The 16,619-nt window shown below is 40.0% G+C and overlaps 1 protein-coding gene across 2 annotated transcripts in view; it reads right to left on the reverse strand.

The window, feature by feature from the left end:
- The window catches only part of SLC9A9 (solute carrier family 9 member A9), a 217,526-nt gene that overhangs the window by 131,951 nt on the left and 68,956 nt on the right, over positions 1–16,619 (reverse strand). For both annotated transcript variants that reach the window (XM_068692820.1, XM_068692819.1), the window contains exons 7-8: positions 1,424–1,562; positions 106–211 (exon numbers count right to left, since the gene is read on the reverse strand). In XM_068692820.1, coding sequence (XP_068548921.1) covers positions 106–211; positions 1,424–1,562 — 245 coding nt within the window. The remainder of the gene's footprint in view (positions 1–105; positions 212–1,423; positions 1,563–16,619) is intronic.

Raw genomic sequence — 16,619 nt, forward strand, 5'->3', positions numbered from 1 at the left:
GTTTATACAAGATGATAAGATGTCATGCCCAAAATAAACATGCCATTTTCCCACACTAGAGGTATACTATAAAACTCTTTTTATTCAATAAAATGCTACACTTACCTGTGAGACCAGCAGCTTCTGCTGATAAGAAGGCACTCCAAGATAGGAGGAAAAACAGACCTGTCTCCAGCATGGGGAATTCACATAGCTTTGTAAATTTTGTCAGGTGCTGAAAGGTTGCTAAGGAAAAGTAAAAAACAACTATTTTATAAGCTTAAATTGTCCACAAAGAGGAAAAGAAAAAAAAAAAAAGACACCTCCCTCCCCCACCTATATGAGGAAATTCAGGAAAAACTGCACAACTTGCTTGTTCAGCCTGGAGAAGAGGAGGCTCAGGGGCAACCTTATTGCTCTCTACAGGTACCTTAAAGGAGGCTGTAGTGAGGTGGGGGTTGGCCTGTTCTCCCACGTGCCTGGTGACAGGACGAGGGGGAATGGGCTTAAGTTGCGCCAGGGGAGTTTTAGGTTAGATGTTAGGAAGAACTTCTTTACCGAAAGGGTTGTTAGACATTGGAACAGGCTGCCCAGGGAAGTGGTGGAGTCACCATCCCTGGAAGTCTTTAAAAGACGTTTAGATGTAGAGCTTAGGGATATGGTTTAGTGAGGACTGTTAGCGTTAGGTCAGAGATTGGACTCGATGATCTTGAGGTCTCTTCCAACCTAGAAATTCTGTGTGTGATTCTAAATTATCTCAAAGAGGAAAATCCAGCACGGGTTTTAAATGAGTGAATTGTGCAACTCTGTTATTTGAAGTGCTTCTTTGGTTTTTGAACCAATTCTTAATTGGTTGCATTTTATATTACTTCCCCAGAAATAGAGGAGAAGCTCATTTTGTCCAGTTCTGTATTGATCAGCATTTGTTTTACATTTTCATCAGTGCAAGAAAGATGAAAATAGCTGCTCTTCATTCTTCATAGTATTTTACATGAAGAACTGTAAAACACAAAAAAAGTGCAGGGTAACAGATATGCCTTTTGTTTCTGTTTTAGGTAGACTGACTGTCTTCCTTTGTAGTCTGGAGTTTGCCTTGCATTTTTCTGTGATTGCTGCTAGTCTGTAGTTCATAATTAAGTTCATGTAGTTCATATATTCACATTTTAATCTCAGAGCATGTCAAAACCTCAATATCTCACTATTTACAAACAGTAAAGACCAAAGTCTTGCCTAATGTTAAAATAGATTTGCATGAAATTTAGAAATAGGCTTGTTTGAGGTCTTTGTGATTCTGACAAATTAAATGTCTTGTCAGTTCATGACTTAACTGATGCAAAGTCTTGAGTCGACAGTGAAAAGGTTCAAGCTCAAAGTAAAGATGGTCACATTCAGGTACTATACATATATATAGATGTTCTCTCTGAAAACAACCCATGAAGGATATTAAAGCTGTGACAACAGCATAAGAGGATCCCATAGCAAATGATCCAGCAAAGATCCCCAGGAAATTTCCCACTGACTGGAAGAAAGCAGCAGCATCAAACGCATTAGGATTCTCCTTAGGACTGTAAATGGATATAGAGCTGAAAAGAAAACAAAGGGATTAGGGAGAGGGAGAGAAGAGGCAATAATGAATACAATCACATTATTATGATACTGGAACCACTAACTGAAAATAGACATTTTTAGGGACTCAAACTGCAAAACAAGGCTTCTTGGTGCTGATAGCAGATGGGAAGGCAAAGCAGATTGAGACTGGGGTGGGAAGCAGTTTATTTTTAAGGTATCACAATGGAAATCAGTGGTCTGCTGCCAGTCAGTAAACATTTTTATATAAGAAGTGGCATAAAGAATATTGTTTCCACGCTGACTAAACATTAATAGGTGGTCAGTGTATAAGAAATGTGCAGGGAAGATAGATAACTTTGAATTATTTATTGACCATATGTCTTCAGTACAGTTATATATTCACAAATATTCCTGATAAAAAACACAGCTTTACAGCTGAGGCTCAGATGGGTGATACAAATCACAGTAGGTACCAAATCTGCAGCAGCAATCTTGTCATAAACCACCTAGTAGTTCTCTTCTTGGTGTAGCCCTTCATAAATACAACTGAAAGCATATCAAGAACTCAACAATAGGAAGCCTTGAGGACAGAATGAGTGTTGTCCCACAGGAAGAAACTGCTGAAGTTGTCAGAGGTCATCTCCCATGTCCCACCTCTGAGCACAACCATCAAGAGTATTTCTGAATGGGAAACAGTGTCACCGAAGTGGAGATTGTTTGTAAAACATTTCTGAGAGTTTCAGGATTAGTATTTGCCAGTAGCCAGTTATTTCCTAGAAATACCAAATATTTATGTCTTTTTTTGCTTCTGGAGCCATTAAACTTAACAGATACACAATAACCTTAAGCCTCCTAAACATTAATTAAGCAATATATCAGAACTTTGTGGTTCTGTTGCATTCAGTACTGTAGGCCTTTTATGTTTATTGTGAAAGAAAATGCACTGAGCTTGGCACTGGATTCCAGAATGTAGCTTGGGTTGCTGGAAAATGGTTGGTATTTTAAGCATTAAAAATTTAGAATTCTTGAAACGTTTTGAATATTTTAAGCTCTTGCATATTAAGTATGTGGTCCCAGCAGTATGATGTCTTCCATCTGGAGTTAAGACTTAGCCACATAGCTCTTTATGGAGGATTTTCTAAACAGTTACATTAATTTAGGAATCTGCAAATAATATGAAGACAATTGAAAGCAGACATCATACTTTCAATCTGTAAAAAAGGCACAAGGATTCTGAAACATATGGTGAAGCACCACTAAATATGGGAGGTAAATACTAACGCACAAGAATGGAAATCACTAAGCACCAAAATCTGGTATCTCTAGTTATGCTGATCAGCACTATCACAAAACTAGTGAGATGATTCATACTGGAAAGTGCTATTAATATTTCTACACAAAATACTGTTCCCAGAGGAAATGCTCTTTGACAAAATGCCACTAAGTTTTCAGTCCTCTTTCATCTGTGACTCTCTTTGACCCTATTCTTAGACCAAGGGTCAGTTATAATTCTTTGCTTCTCTTGCCTTCAAATGACTCTTGAAATGTTTGTCTTTGCCCTATTGAATATTTGTTGGTTTAAACCTTGTAGGAAATAAAGAACTGTATTAAACAACAGATATATTTTCTATAAGGATGGAATAGGTATCTCTGTCAAAGGAAATCCTATCTGTAGTGATACTGTACAATTATGTTTATCCTAGAGAAAAGAAGGCTCTCTGGGCCTTATATGTTATATTTTAGTGTCCTTCCAATACTTAAAGGATTCTTACAAGAAAGATGTGGAAAAGCTCTTTGCCAGGATGTGTAGCAATAGGACAAGGGGTAATGAACTTAAGTAAAAGAGGGAACATTTAGATTAGCTCCAAGGAAGAAATTCTGCATTCAGAGAGTGGTGAGGCCCTGCCTCAGGCAAACTGTGGGCAAGCAACATGTGCCAAAGCCCCATCCCTGGCAGCGCTCAAGGCCGGGTTGGATGGGGCTTTGGGCAGCCTGGGCCAGTGGGAGGTGTCCCTGCCCATGGCAGGGTGTTGGGACTGGGTGGGCTTTAAGGTCCTTTCCAACCCAAATCATTCTATAATTCTGTGATTCTATAAACTAAACTAAGTGTATTTTGTATCCTTAGGTAGGGCTCCAGTTTAGTTAGTTAGTTAGAGTTGAAAATCTTAAGTAGTGTAACCAGAAATGCTAGATCTAAAACTTTAGGCATGTCTTGACACTAAAGCTGACACTGGGTTCTTTCTTATTTAACTCAAGTATACAGTGCCTGCAGGTCTTACTATATATTGCTTAATGAATTATAAATCAGGAATTGATTATTTGTGTCACAGGTGCTCTGAATTCACTACTCACAAGCATTGAATGGTGAATTTAGGGAGGTCAACCTGACCACATCCTAAAATAAAGCAACACCATTCAATTATATTGATGGGCTCTGTCCTCAGAAAAGAGTGCTCAGTAATAAAAACAACAACAAAAAAAGTATTGACATGGAGAGAAAGTTTACTAATCAAATTTCAGCTATTGACATGATTTGACTTTTTATTTATCTATTTATTTATTTATTATTATGTACGTTAACCTTAAGGCAACAGAAGTTGACTGGCTATAAGCTCTTCAGAAGGGACAGGCAGCACAGAAGGGGTGGTGGTGTGGCTCTCTATATTAGAGAGTCTTTCGATGTTGTAGAACTCGATGCTGGGAATGACAAGGTCGAGTCCCTTTGGGTTAGGATCAGCAGGGACAACAAGGCTAGTGTCCTGGTCGGGGTCTGCTACAGACCGCCGAACCAGGATGAGGAGACGGATGAGGAGTTCTACAGGCAGCTGACAGAAGTTGCGAAATCTTCAGCGCTTGTACTCATGGGGGACTTCAAATTCCCTGACATATCCTGGAAGCACAACACAGCCCAGAGAAAGCAGTCTAGCAGGTTCCTGGAGAGCGTGGAAGATAGCTTCCTGACGCAGCTGGTTAGTGAACCTACCAGGGGTGGTGCCCCGCTAGACCTTCTCTTCACAAACAGAGAAGGACTGGTGGAGGATGTGATTGTCGGGAGCTGTCTTGGGCAGAGTGACCACGAAATGGTGGAGTTCACTATTTTTGGCGAGGCCAGGAAGGGGACCAGTAAAACCGCTGCATTGGACTTTCGGAGGGCTGACTTTGAGCTGCTCAGGACACTAGTTGGTGGAGTCCCTTGGGAGGCGGTTCTGAAGGGCAGAGGAGTCCAGGAAGGCTGGGCGCTCTTCAAGAGGGAAATCTTAATGGCGCAGGAACGGTCTGTCCCCATATGCCCAAAGATGAGCCAGCGGGGAAGAAGACCAGCCTGGCTCAATTGTGGCTTGAGCTTAGGAGAAAAAAGAGGGTTTATAATCTTTGGAAAAGTTGGCAGGCCACTAGGGAGGACTATAAGGATGTTGCGAGGCTGTGCAGGGACAAAATTAGGAAGGCCAAAGCTCATCTGGAGCTCAATCTGGCTACTGCCGTTAAAGATAACAAAAAACATTTTTATAAATACATCAACACAAAAAGGAGGACTAAGGAGAATCTCCATTCTTTACTGGATGCGGGGAGAAACTTAGTTACAAGAGATGAGGAAAAGGTGGAGGTGCTTAATGCCTTCTTTGCCTCAGTCTTCAGAGCAATACCGGTTGTTCTCTGGATACCCAGTACCCTGAGCTGGTGGAAGGGGATGGGGAGCAGGATGTGGCCCTCACCATCCACGAAGAACTGGTTGGTGACCTGCTACGGCACTTGGATGTCCACAAATCGATGGGGCCGGATCCACCCAAGGGTACTGGGAAAACTGGCAGAGGAGCTGGCCAAGCCCCTATGCATCATTTATCAGCAGTCCTGGCTACTGGGGGAGGTCCCAGTTGACTGGCGGCTAGCAAACGTGACGCCCATCTACAAGAAGGGCCGGAGGCCAGAACCGGGAAACTACAGGCCGGTCAGTTTGACCTCAGTGCCAGGGAAGCTCATGGAGCAGATCCTCTTGAGAGTCATCATGCGGCACTTGCAGGGTAAGCAGGCGATCAGGCCCAGTCAGCATGGGTTTATGGAAGGCAGATCCTGCTTGACGAACCTGATCTCCTTCTATGACAAAGTGATGTACTGGGTGGACGAGGGAAAGGCTGTATATGTGGTCTACCTTGACTTCAGCAAGGCTTTTGACACCGTCTCCCACAGCATTCTCCCCAAGAAACTGTCTGCTCTTGGCTTGGACTGGTGCACGCTTCGTTGGGTTAGAAACTGGCTGGATAGCCGGGCCCAAAGAGTCGTGGTAAATGGAGTCAAGTCCAGTTGGAGGCCAGTCACTAGTGGCATCCCCCAGGGCTCGGTGCTGGGGCCGGTCCTCTTTAATATCTTCATCAATGATCTGGACGAGGGCATTGAGTGCACCCTCAGTAAGTTTGAAGATGACACCAAGCTACCCGCATGTGTCGATCTGCTCGAGGGTAGGAAAGCTCTGCAGGAGGATCTGGATAGGCTGCACCGATGGGCTGAGGTCAACTGCATGAAGTTTAACAAGGCCAAGTGCCGGGTCCTGCACCTGGGGTGCAATAACCCCAAGCAGAGCTACAGGCTGGGGGATGAGTGGTTGGAAAGCTGCCAGGCAGAGAAGGACCTGGGAGTGATGGTGGACAGTCGGCTGAATGTGAGCCAGCAGTGTGCTCAGGTGGCCAAGAAGGCCAACGGCATCCTGGCTTGTATCAGAAACACTGTGACCAGCAGGGCTAGGGAGGTGATCATCCCCCTGTACTCAGCTCTGGTGAGGCCGCACCTCGAGTACTGTGTTCAGTTTTGGGCCCCTCGCTACAAGAAGGACATGGAGGTGCTTGAGCGGGTCCAGAGAAGGGCGACGAAGCTGGAGAGGGGCCTGGAGAACAAGTCCTACGAGGAGCGGCTGAGGGAGCTGGGCTTGTTCAGCCTGGAGAAGAGGAGGCTCAGGGGCACCTTATTGCTTTCTACAGGTACCTCAAAGGAGGCTGTAGCGAGGTGGGGGTTGGCCTGTTCTCCCACGTGCCTGGTGACAGGACGAGGGGGAATGCGCTTACGTTGCACCAGGGGAGTTTTAGGTTAGATGTTAGGAATAACTTCTTTACCGAAAGGGTTGTTAGACACTGGAACAGGCTGCCCAGGGAAGTGGTGGAGTCACCATCCCTGGAAGTCTTTAAAAGACGTTTAGATGTAGAGCTTAGGGATATGGTTTAGTGGGGACTGTTAGCGTTAGGTCAGAGGTTGGACTCAATGATCTTGAGGTCTCTTCCAACCTAGAAATTCTGTGATTCTGTGTGATGATTCTTGATGTATTTATTTCAGCAACTAATATGGAGTGACTCATCCTCAATGGTAATTTTTTCTACTCAATATGCTCCCCCAAAAACATGGTATTTTTTAACCTTCACAACACAACATATGCTCATTATGGCAACTATACTGCTATACATCTTTTCAGAACTAGGGTTTCCCATATACCAATTTCCTACAGTTCAAAGAGTATTTAGTTCTATTTTTCATTTTGTATTATTCTGAACTAGATTTATTATTTCCTTTTCCGAATGTTTCTTCATTAATACTATATTTTAGCTATATTTTAAGCATCCAAAATACATACTAATTTACCCGATAATTTTCCTATATGAGCTATACATAAATGGAACAGTTTTATACTGTTTATTCCAGTACTTCCTGCCAAGTCAATAATTTGATCTAAAAGCAAAATTTCTAAGTTTAACACTGGAGAGAAACATAATTAAACTTAGAGAGCCTCTACTCTTCTGCCTGCTCCTCAGAGAACAATTCAAGAAACACGCTGGCATGGCTTGCTGTTGCTGCTAGTCTGCTCTCTGTGTCTGTTGCAAAAGGTGGTGATCTCAGTTCATTATCAAGCAGTGTGTGAAACTTAGATATTAAATTTGAAACTATATTTAGTTTTTTAATAGTAGGGGTTTTCTAATTGTTGAACTAGTATAACTAAAAAATTGTGTGTTTAGATAAATTTGTATCAATGTTGGATTTAGGAAATCCTAAAAGTAAATAGAAAACTGTCTTCAAAGTTTGATAACTGAACAGAACTAATGTCAAAGATATGCTTTATCAACAATGAGAAACAATTAAGGGACAGAGTGAAAAATTTCTGTTAGGTCCTCAGTGAGTCCTTTATAGACATATCTCAGAAACACCTCCCCCAGTCCCTACTAAGGATTAGCTAGTACCTCCTGTATTAGAGACCTATTTCATGGATCTCTTTTTCTACTCAGTTCTTCTGTGCTTCCTTTACCAAATATTAATGGACAGGGTCAAGTGTTTTCACAGCTTTCAAAATGGAAATATAGGGAATATTTATTTAGACAATAAAGTGGAAGTTATAATCATAACTTTTGCTTGAGACAGAAAGAAGGATTTGCAGCTTGGGCCATTTATACCACAGAGATTGTTCTGCTTCTTCCCTCCATGACCTGTTAAGATCATTTTAGGATGAAACCTCAGGATGATAAATGGTTCTTTCTATCAGGTTGCGTAGAGATATAATACTAAAAGTTTCCATGGCAAGTAGAATTTTAAGTGCTGTTGTAGTAGGAAGAGTATAGTCATGTTTCAATTTACATCTTAATTGGTTAGTTTTTACATCCCAATATTCTCAAGAAATATCTTATTTATTTGCTTTTCTTGCTGCATTGTTTTCCAGTCTGTGAATCTGTGAATATATTTTCATTTAAATAATAGTATTTTCCTTTAAAAAAAATTGAATATATTTAGGATTAGAGCAAAGGTTTTTCAAGAATTTCATGAAAGATTTATGAGGAAAAATCTGTATATGAGGTTAAATCTTGTATCCTGCCTTTGGCCCCTGTCAAGCCCTCAGACTGGCATGGCAGCATCAAATCTGTTAATCTGTTGTAACTAACAGAACAGAACAAAGATCCTTGGTTTTGATAAAAGCCAAAGTGATGCAACACGTATTAGATGAGTTTTTTAAAAAGATGATATGCTGGAAAAAAAGGCATGCAAGGATCAGAAGAAAAATATGTGCAAACTGCAGAAAATTTCTGATAGAATGATGTGAAATAAGTGATTAGAAATAACTAGCAGATAAACTGTTTTATTCCTTCCTCTGTTTATTTGACCAACATGAAAGCAAAAGCTTCAGAAAAAATATTTTTTTTCCACTTGCTAGGTCAAAGGTCTTCCTATTGCCCAGTGGCCTTTTTCCTATTTGCTGCACTGCTATGTGCTACATAATACTGCACAGCTGAGAATCAGGGACCATGTTAAAAATAAAATCATACTGAATATACAGAAACATCAGGTATTCCTTAAAATACCTTCACGGAGTGAGTGGGATTTCCCTCAAGTGATAATTATAGAACTACATGGTGATTTTATCAGCTGCTAATTAAGAAAAACAAAACAGGTCATTTTATGACAGAGTCCAAGGTTGTTTTTAAGAGGAAAATAATGTTTTTCTTTCCTAACATTATACTTATACAAATAAAGGTAGGTAACTCTACTATGTTAGAAAACTTGTAGTTTTCAGAGAAGTGGAGTGAACTGAACAATTTCTGTTCCCTCTAAACTTTTTAACTATATGATTTTCCTAAAAGTGTTGGAAGAAAGCCTGAAGCACAGAACTGTAATTTTCCCATAAGGCAAGTGTTTCAACCAGAAGCTCAATGTGAAAGTGCATGTGTACCACTAGACACCTATACCTTCTCTTGGCAAGCTTTAGGTTGGTAAAAGCTTCTGGGCTGCCTCATAAAGTAGCTCCTTGCACAGTAATAGTAAGTAGATGAACTATAAAAATGAAAAAAAAAATGAGCTAATATTGGGATGTGAGTATGCTAAGCCAATAAAAGCATCTGTGAAGTAGAGACAAGCTTTGCAGATGATTAAGGGAGAGGAAGGAAGTGGCACACCAGGAAGCCTTTAGGACTTGCAAAAGCAACCTATTGTAACAGTAGATTGAGGCAAATATGTGGAGATCCTCTAGATGAAAACTTCCAAAACCAAGCTTACTGCATTTTTCAGACGTATTTAAAATGGTGTTTGGTAAACAAAGTCAATGCACAGAAGGTGCATTAAAAGAACATAGATGAGTCTATGTTCATCCTTCATTGTAAAGAAATCTGTCTCCCTGGAATTTATTCCTGACAGTATTTGTGAGTGTTCAGAAGATTAAGGCTCCAGAAGTGTGGAATTCACAGAAATTTGGACTTTCTATTTATATACTTATAAGTACTGCAAAAAAAGTTGCAGTTGCATCCAATTCTGAACGTCCAAAATATTGCAGTGGCATCCAAATCTGGATGTCCAAAACTTTATTCTTGGCAGTATATCACATCATGGTTTTATTCCACTCACAATCTGGTTTTAGCACACTGTTAGTAGTTCTATTGGTTTTAATTCTAGAGGAAGGTTTAGCAGCTATTTAAGAATTTACCTTATAGAAGGAATTACACTCTATTACATTTTCTATGTGTAATGGCATATTTTCTTCCTCTCTTTCCTGTCCTTACCTTTGTTCCTTTCTAGGCTTTTCTAGACTTTATGAGCTGTTATTGGACTTTTTATTTTGATTAATTCAAACCAAACTAACACTTTCTGTTGTAGAACATAGGGATTTTGCTGTTTATAGAAACCTTTCTTAAAGTAGATTTGTTATGAGTTCCAAAGTGGCTAGCTGATGGCAGATGTCAAAGCACAAGGCATGCTAGAAAGGTAAAACTGTCATAGAGTTTATGGAAAACATAAGTTTTCCCATTTATGAGGAAATGCAACATCTGCATGAAAATGAAAAAGGAATTCAGTCTCTCTGCTAAATTTGCACTTAACATAAAATAGCTAGAGTTACTGATAGATTCAAGCTTCTTTTTAAGTTACACAAGGCATTTTCAGACCAGATTTAACTGGATAGCTTAGTAAATTCATCAGCAGTATTATAAAGCAGCTGCAGAATTTGAGTGACCCTGTCCCTTGACTTGGGCAGTCAGAAGTCAGCTTAGCTCATCAGAAGTCATTTTTGGCAGCTACTGACAAATATTTTCTACACTTGTAAGTATTTCAGTTTTCTTCTGTGTTCAGGCCTGAGCTGACACAGAGCAGCAATTGGCAGTACAGCTGATGCAAATAATGAGTAGTTTGTCTTGTTCCAGGTAGATATTCCCTAATGCACATCTTAGTTTTGATTTGCCCTCAAACATCAGGGGCTGCAGAAAACCTGTCATTCTCCCTCCATCTCCACTGCCTCCCTAGCCATTACCCTTAGGGAGCCTCTTGCACCTTTAGAGAGACATGGGTACTGTCTCTTTATTACGGTGATCCTGCCCTGAAAGTTCCACCACCTTCACCTTTAAAGGAGCTGGTAGCTCACACACCTTGATGGGGTTGAACCCAGTGTCCCGGTGCCCAAGAAGACCTCTGCAAGCTCCTCCTGACAGAAGTGCTGGGAACTCCCCCATGCTCTAATCCTGTTCAGAACTATGTCCCTACAGACTTGTAGTCACTGCAGACACATAGAAAGGAGATGTGAGATTACAATTTTGATGATGAGTAATACCCTAATGGGCTTGCAGACTGAAAAATTTCATGTCCAAAGCCATATCTCATCCAGTAGGGGGGTTCTTTACCTGTGTACATCTGAGAAACAGGATGTACTGTTTGTGAAACCTGACATTCATACTCATTATGGCATGGTGCAGTAGAAAACTAAAAGCACGGCATAAATTTCTAAGTACCTCAGGCACACAAATTATGTTCCTTATACTGAAATTTGTGCCTTTGAACATGTGCCACAGTATTCTTCAATTCTTGTAGTTTTTTTAAACTAAATTCCACGTGAATTATATTTTTGCTTCTCTTCTCATAAGCACTGTATACAAACAACATGTTTTTATAACTGAGTCATGTACATATGCAGTATGAAGCCTGTAAAAGAGTTTGTGTGTCTGGAAGACATGATAAAGATGAGAAACCAGATACACCTCCATGGATTCAGAACAGCACAATAATCTTTTCAGCAAAGGTGGTAGTGTCCTGATCACTAATATTCTAAAATCTACCTTTTTTTGGAGTAGTTTTTCCTCTCAAAATGAGAGGAAAACATGCTGAACCCCTAGCTCAGCTGTGTCTTAAATCTTCCTTACCAAGTTTTCCCTTCTCTTTCCACAAGAAGTGTATATGTACTTCTCCTACACTTAGTGTTCTGAGGTATACACAATATGGTATATTGTATATGTATAGGAGTCCTAACATTTTCATTATCTTGTCTTAGGCAAATGTTGTCTTCTTTTTATCTTTAATAGAAAGAAATCCTGATAAACTGCAACTCTGACATAATTCTTTGTAAAAACAAACTAAGGCTTTAATAGTAAAATATGTTAGCATTTATCTGAGGCTTGGTATAGGAATGTTTCTTTCTTAAATGACAGCTATTGCTTCTAAATGTCTAATTTTCATACATCTTTTTGAAAATATCACCGTCATTTTGCAGTGACAACTCTGTTCCCAAAAGCCTGCCCCATATCTTTGAGAGGAATGAAGCACATCAGCAGAAAACAGATGGCTGATAGTGGTTCATCTGTGATGGGATGTGCTGTATTCTGCATTATGCCGTTAACACTATCCTTACTTATGAGCTGATCATATCAAAAAGCACATGATTTAGAAACTTCTGTGCCTGCAACTGTGATTGTTTCTCATTTGGGTATCACTAATGTTATCCACCTCAGTGCTTAACTTCCATTCAAACATAGCAAAAAGAGAAATGACTTGTGTATCTAAAGTGACCTGAAGGGTGTCCCCCCCATTTAGGGAGCTCTAAGTGGCAGCTGTGAAGATGTTTGTAGTGGGAAAAAAGTAGAAACAAAGAATAAATGTCCAAGGAACATAAATATGTAAATATAAATTATAAATGTATTAATATGAAGAGCTGGATTTTTCTTCTGCCTTGCTGTAATAACTTATGTCCAAGCAAAATAGAATTTATAAATTATAACAGTACTGTAAAAACGGTGCAGTTTTTCTGCATAGAAAACATGACTGTAATAATTACTAACCAGGGATGTATCAAAACGCCAACCCTCTGAGTTAACAAGAAAAACAGAACAAGAAAAAATCCTCCAGTTTCTGGAGGAAAAAAAGAAATACAGTCCTATGTGGTATTTGAAAAAAATCTGCTCCACCATGCTACTTAAACAACCAGACATGAATGGCAGAGGATGTCTAATGACTAAGAGTACTTCATACTTTGTGAAAGCATCCTCAGACGTCCAGGCACTAATCCCCAGGAAGTGCGTCAAATAAAATTGTTTCCTGAACAAGATGATAATGGTAAAACAAAAAGAGAAACTAATAATTTGAAGAGATATATTGTGCCATTAAGGGAATTAGATGTGGTGTATGAATTAACACTTCTACTAACATTTGTCCATGACCCTAGACTACCTTTTTGCCTCCTTACTACTGATATCTGACTTAAAATAGCTGCTGTCCACTCTCAGCTTTCACATCTCTAGACCCAACCATCCAAACTTGTTTAAATGATTTAATGATTTTTATTTATCTAACAGTAAAATAAGGAACAGAACTTGCTTTCTTCTTATGTGCTTGGATCTTTATCTTCTACCACCTTTATATTACTCTTCTTTATTATATCATTCTTTATCTTTGTAATATCCTTCATTTTTTTGCCTGTGAACCCCTAGCCACTATTTACTTAAAGCAGAGTTGATAAATATTTATCAGAAATATTTATACAACCTTCAATTTATGTGACAGTTCTTATATTAGTCCAGGGTGATGTGTTCATGAAATAAGGATATTCACTGAAAATGGTATTTCTCTTTTGAAAGACAAAAATTGAATTTAAGTGTAATTGCAAATGTTCCATGAGTGTAGGGCAAAGAGTTTAATGTCATCTTGGAGGTCTAATTCTATCCACAGCTCAGTTTTATTTTTACAGAAGTGGCAAAAGGTGATACTATGGGACTTATTTTACTCTACACACCTGGAGCACAAAGAATAAAACATCAGAGCTAACAAGATGCTGACTGGTGTATCTGTAAGAAGCACGGGAGGTTTTAATTAACCCTCCCCTTGTACTAAAATTATTGGGATAACTCCAGAATGAGACATTGGAGCTACTGAACTACCCTTGCCTTTTACGGTGACGGCATTAATGCAAATAAATACGATATTCATCTATGTCAATTGAATTCTACCTTCCTGTTGGTAAAATGATACTGCCTGATGGTTGCCTGCACTGAATGATACACATTAGAATGCTTCAGCAGATTACTATTAAATGACTGTGATTTACTGTCATTCTGCTTGAACACTCTGGATGAGAAACTGCCTCAAACTACTTTTACAATGATGAACATCTGAAGTAACTCCACTGATTCAGTGCAATTGTTCCAGATTTGCACTGGAGTCATAAAAAAGTAGAATTTGACCCAAACATTTTATGAAACATTTCAAGGAGGCTGACTAGCCATGATAAATCCTTTGCCCCTGTGGGCAACTAGTCGAGCTTTGGGGGATGTAGTTTACACTAAACCCTTACTGAATCATAATTTTATTTCTCAGAATCACACAGCCCATAGTTTTTCTCAGGAGGACCTTAAAACTGAAATAAAAGAAAGTGATGTATATTTTATTTCAGACAATACTACCTTAATTTAGAGTTTGACTCAGAGTCATAACATTGTAGCAGAACTCACTACAGCTATCTGCCATGTCAAATGCTGAGGGATGAATAGCAACCTTCCATTTTTAAGAATATCTAGTCCTTATCCTCCACAAACACACAGTCCTACTCACATCAGTCTCCTCTGGGATTTAAATCAACTTCTCCCTGAGAGCTAGGTGGTTAAATAGTACTGTACTGAAGCTGTACTATAATCTTGTAGCAACCTGGAAATCATCTGAATCACAGAATCACAGAATTTCTAGGTTGGAAGAGACCTCAAGATCATCGAGTCCAACCTCTGACCTAACACTAACAGTCCCCACTAAACCATATCCCTAAGCTCTACATCTAAACGTCTTTTGAAGACTTCCAGGGATGGTGACTCCACCACCTCCCTGGGCAGCCCGTTCCAGCGCCTAACAACCCTTTCAGTAAAGAAATTCTTCCTAACATCTAACCTAAAACTCCCCTGGCGTAACTTTAGCCCATTCCCCCTCGTCCTGTCACCAGGCACATGGGAGAACAGGCCAACCCCCACCTCGCTACAGCCTCCTTTAATGTACTTATACAGAGCAATAAGGTCACCCCTGAGCCTCCTCTTCTCTAGGCTGAACAAGCCCAGCTCCTTCAGCCGCTCCTCATAGGACTTGCTCTCCAGGCCCCTCACCAGCTTCGTCGCCCTTCTCTGGACCCGCTCAAGCACCTCGATGTCCTTGTAGCGAGGGGCCCAAAACTGAACACAGTACTCGAGGTGCGGCCTCACCAGAGCCGAGTACAGGGGGACGATCATCTCCCTAGCCCTGCTGGTCACACTGTTTCTCATACAAGCCAGGATGCCGTTGGCCTTCTTGGCCACCAGAGCACACTGCTGGCTCATATTCAGCCAACAAATGATTCTGGAATTCTGGAATGATTCCAAATGAAGGGGTGGAGGGGCAATGTCAGCTTGCTAGCTGATCAATGAAGGAACTTATGTGGTAAGTTCTTATTCAATATTCAAAAAGAGTTTTTCTTTACCGTGGCCTCTGCTTATGAAGATCCTGATGTGTCTAAGTGTGGTGTGTCCCATTTGTACTCTCAGGGAAGCACTCCAGATTCACAGGAGGCCTGCATGTAAATTACTCTGCTCCCAGAGACAGAGCAAGGAAGTTCTAAGTACCCAGAGCTCATAATCTTGACAAAAACAAATAGCCTGTTCTTTCACTCATTCTCTCCTCTGCAGCAAAACAGGAAAGCACCCCATTCTTTGGGGGTAAATTTGCTTTGGTAAATTTACCTCAGGCACCACAGAAGTAATTTTATTCTTTTTCCTCTATTTTTCCTCTATGTTACCTCCCTGAAATAAGCTGTCCATGGCACAAAAGTAATTTAATGAAGCAGGAGTACATGACAATGTGTGTTCAAAAAAACCCCAGAGTTCTGTAAATAGTCAGTGAAATATGGTACTTCTTCTCTGTTAAGAGGTCTTGTAAGCTACTGTTTTTGATTTAAATATTATGTCTCAGAAAGAGCTATGTCTGCTATTAGAGGATGCATGTAGTTGCTAGAGTGGCTGGATAGTCTATTGTCAGTAGCAAAGTCCTCTGCCAAATTTCTGGCCTACCAACAACCTTGGGCTTTTTTACTTCCAGAGTGTAAGAGATCCTGTATGAGATTAAGAAAAGAGCCCCCACTCTCCCTTCACACAACTTGATCATCTTTAGCAACTTGTGAAAAGAGCAGTGCATTCAGGGGCCTCGTGCTGAATACAACTGAGGAAGATAAATTATGTTAAAGCCCATAAAAATAGAGTGAAAGTTATCTGAAAGTCTATCTAAAATTCTTTTCAGTTTTAGCATGCTCCTCCTCTCCCACCTAACATACTCTAAAGTGTAAGAAATAAGAAAAATGTTCTTTGCTATGTGTCCACATTGTGGTATGTGGTCACCTTTCAGCCTGTGCTTACAAGCCACATTTTATCATTGTTTGAAGGGATCTAAATAGGAAAACAGCTTTAGATTTCATGTATATTTTCAACGTCTGGGATAAAGTTTGTTGATCTACCAGATTCTTGTAGAGATTTTAAAAAGTGATTTAATGTTCTGAGAAATGTTGGAAGCATAAAGAAAATGGGTGATTCCTAAAGTACCTGGGCCATACGATGAATGACTACACCTCAATCCTGACTTGGAACAACATGTACCTTGAGGCTGGCACAAAACTGCCCTCGTTAGCCACATTTTAATAGGGGAAATAGTACATTGTTACCTTGGGTAGCCCAATAGATTGCAATTGTTATGAAGGAAAATCTTGAAGGATAGCTCATTTTGAACTATTTTGTGTTAGTATTGCAAACTGCCTATGCATTTTTTCATTGCATTGGATATTAGCTTGTTTCAAGGAT

This window comes from Anas acuta, chromosome 9 (assembly GCF_963932015.1).
Source record: "Anas acuta chromosome 9, bAnaAcu1.1, whole genome shotgun sequence".
Taxonomy (NCBI): Eukaryota; Metazoa; Chordata; class Aves; order Anseriformes; family Anatidae; genus Anas; species Anas acuta.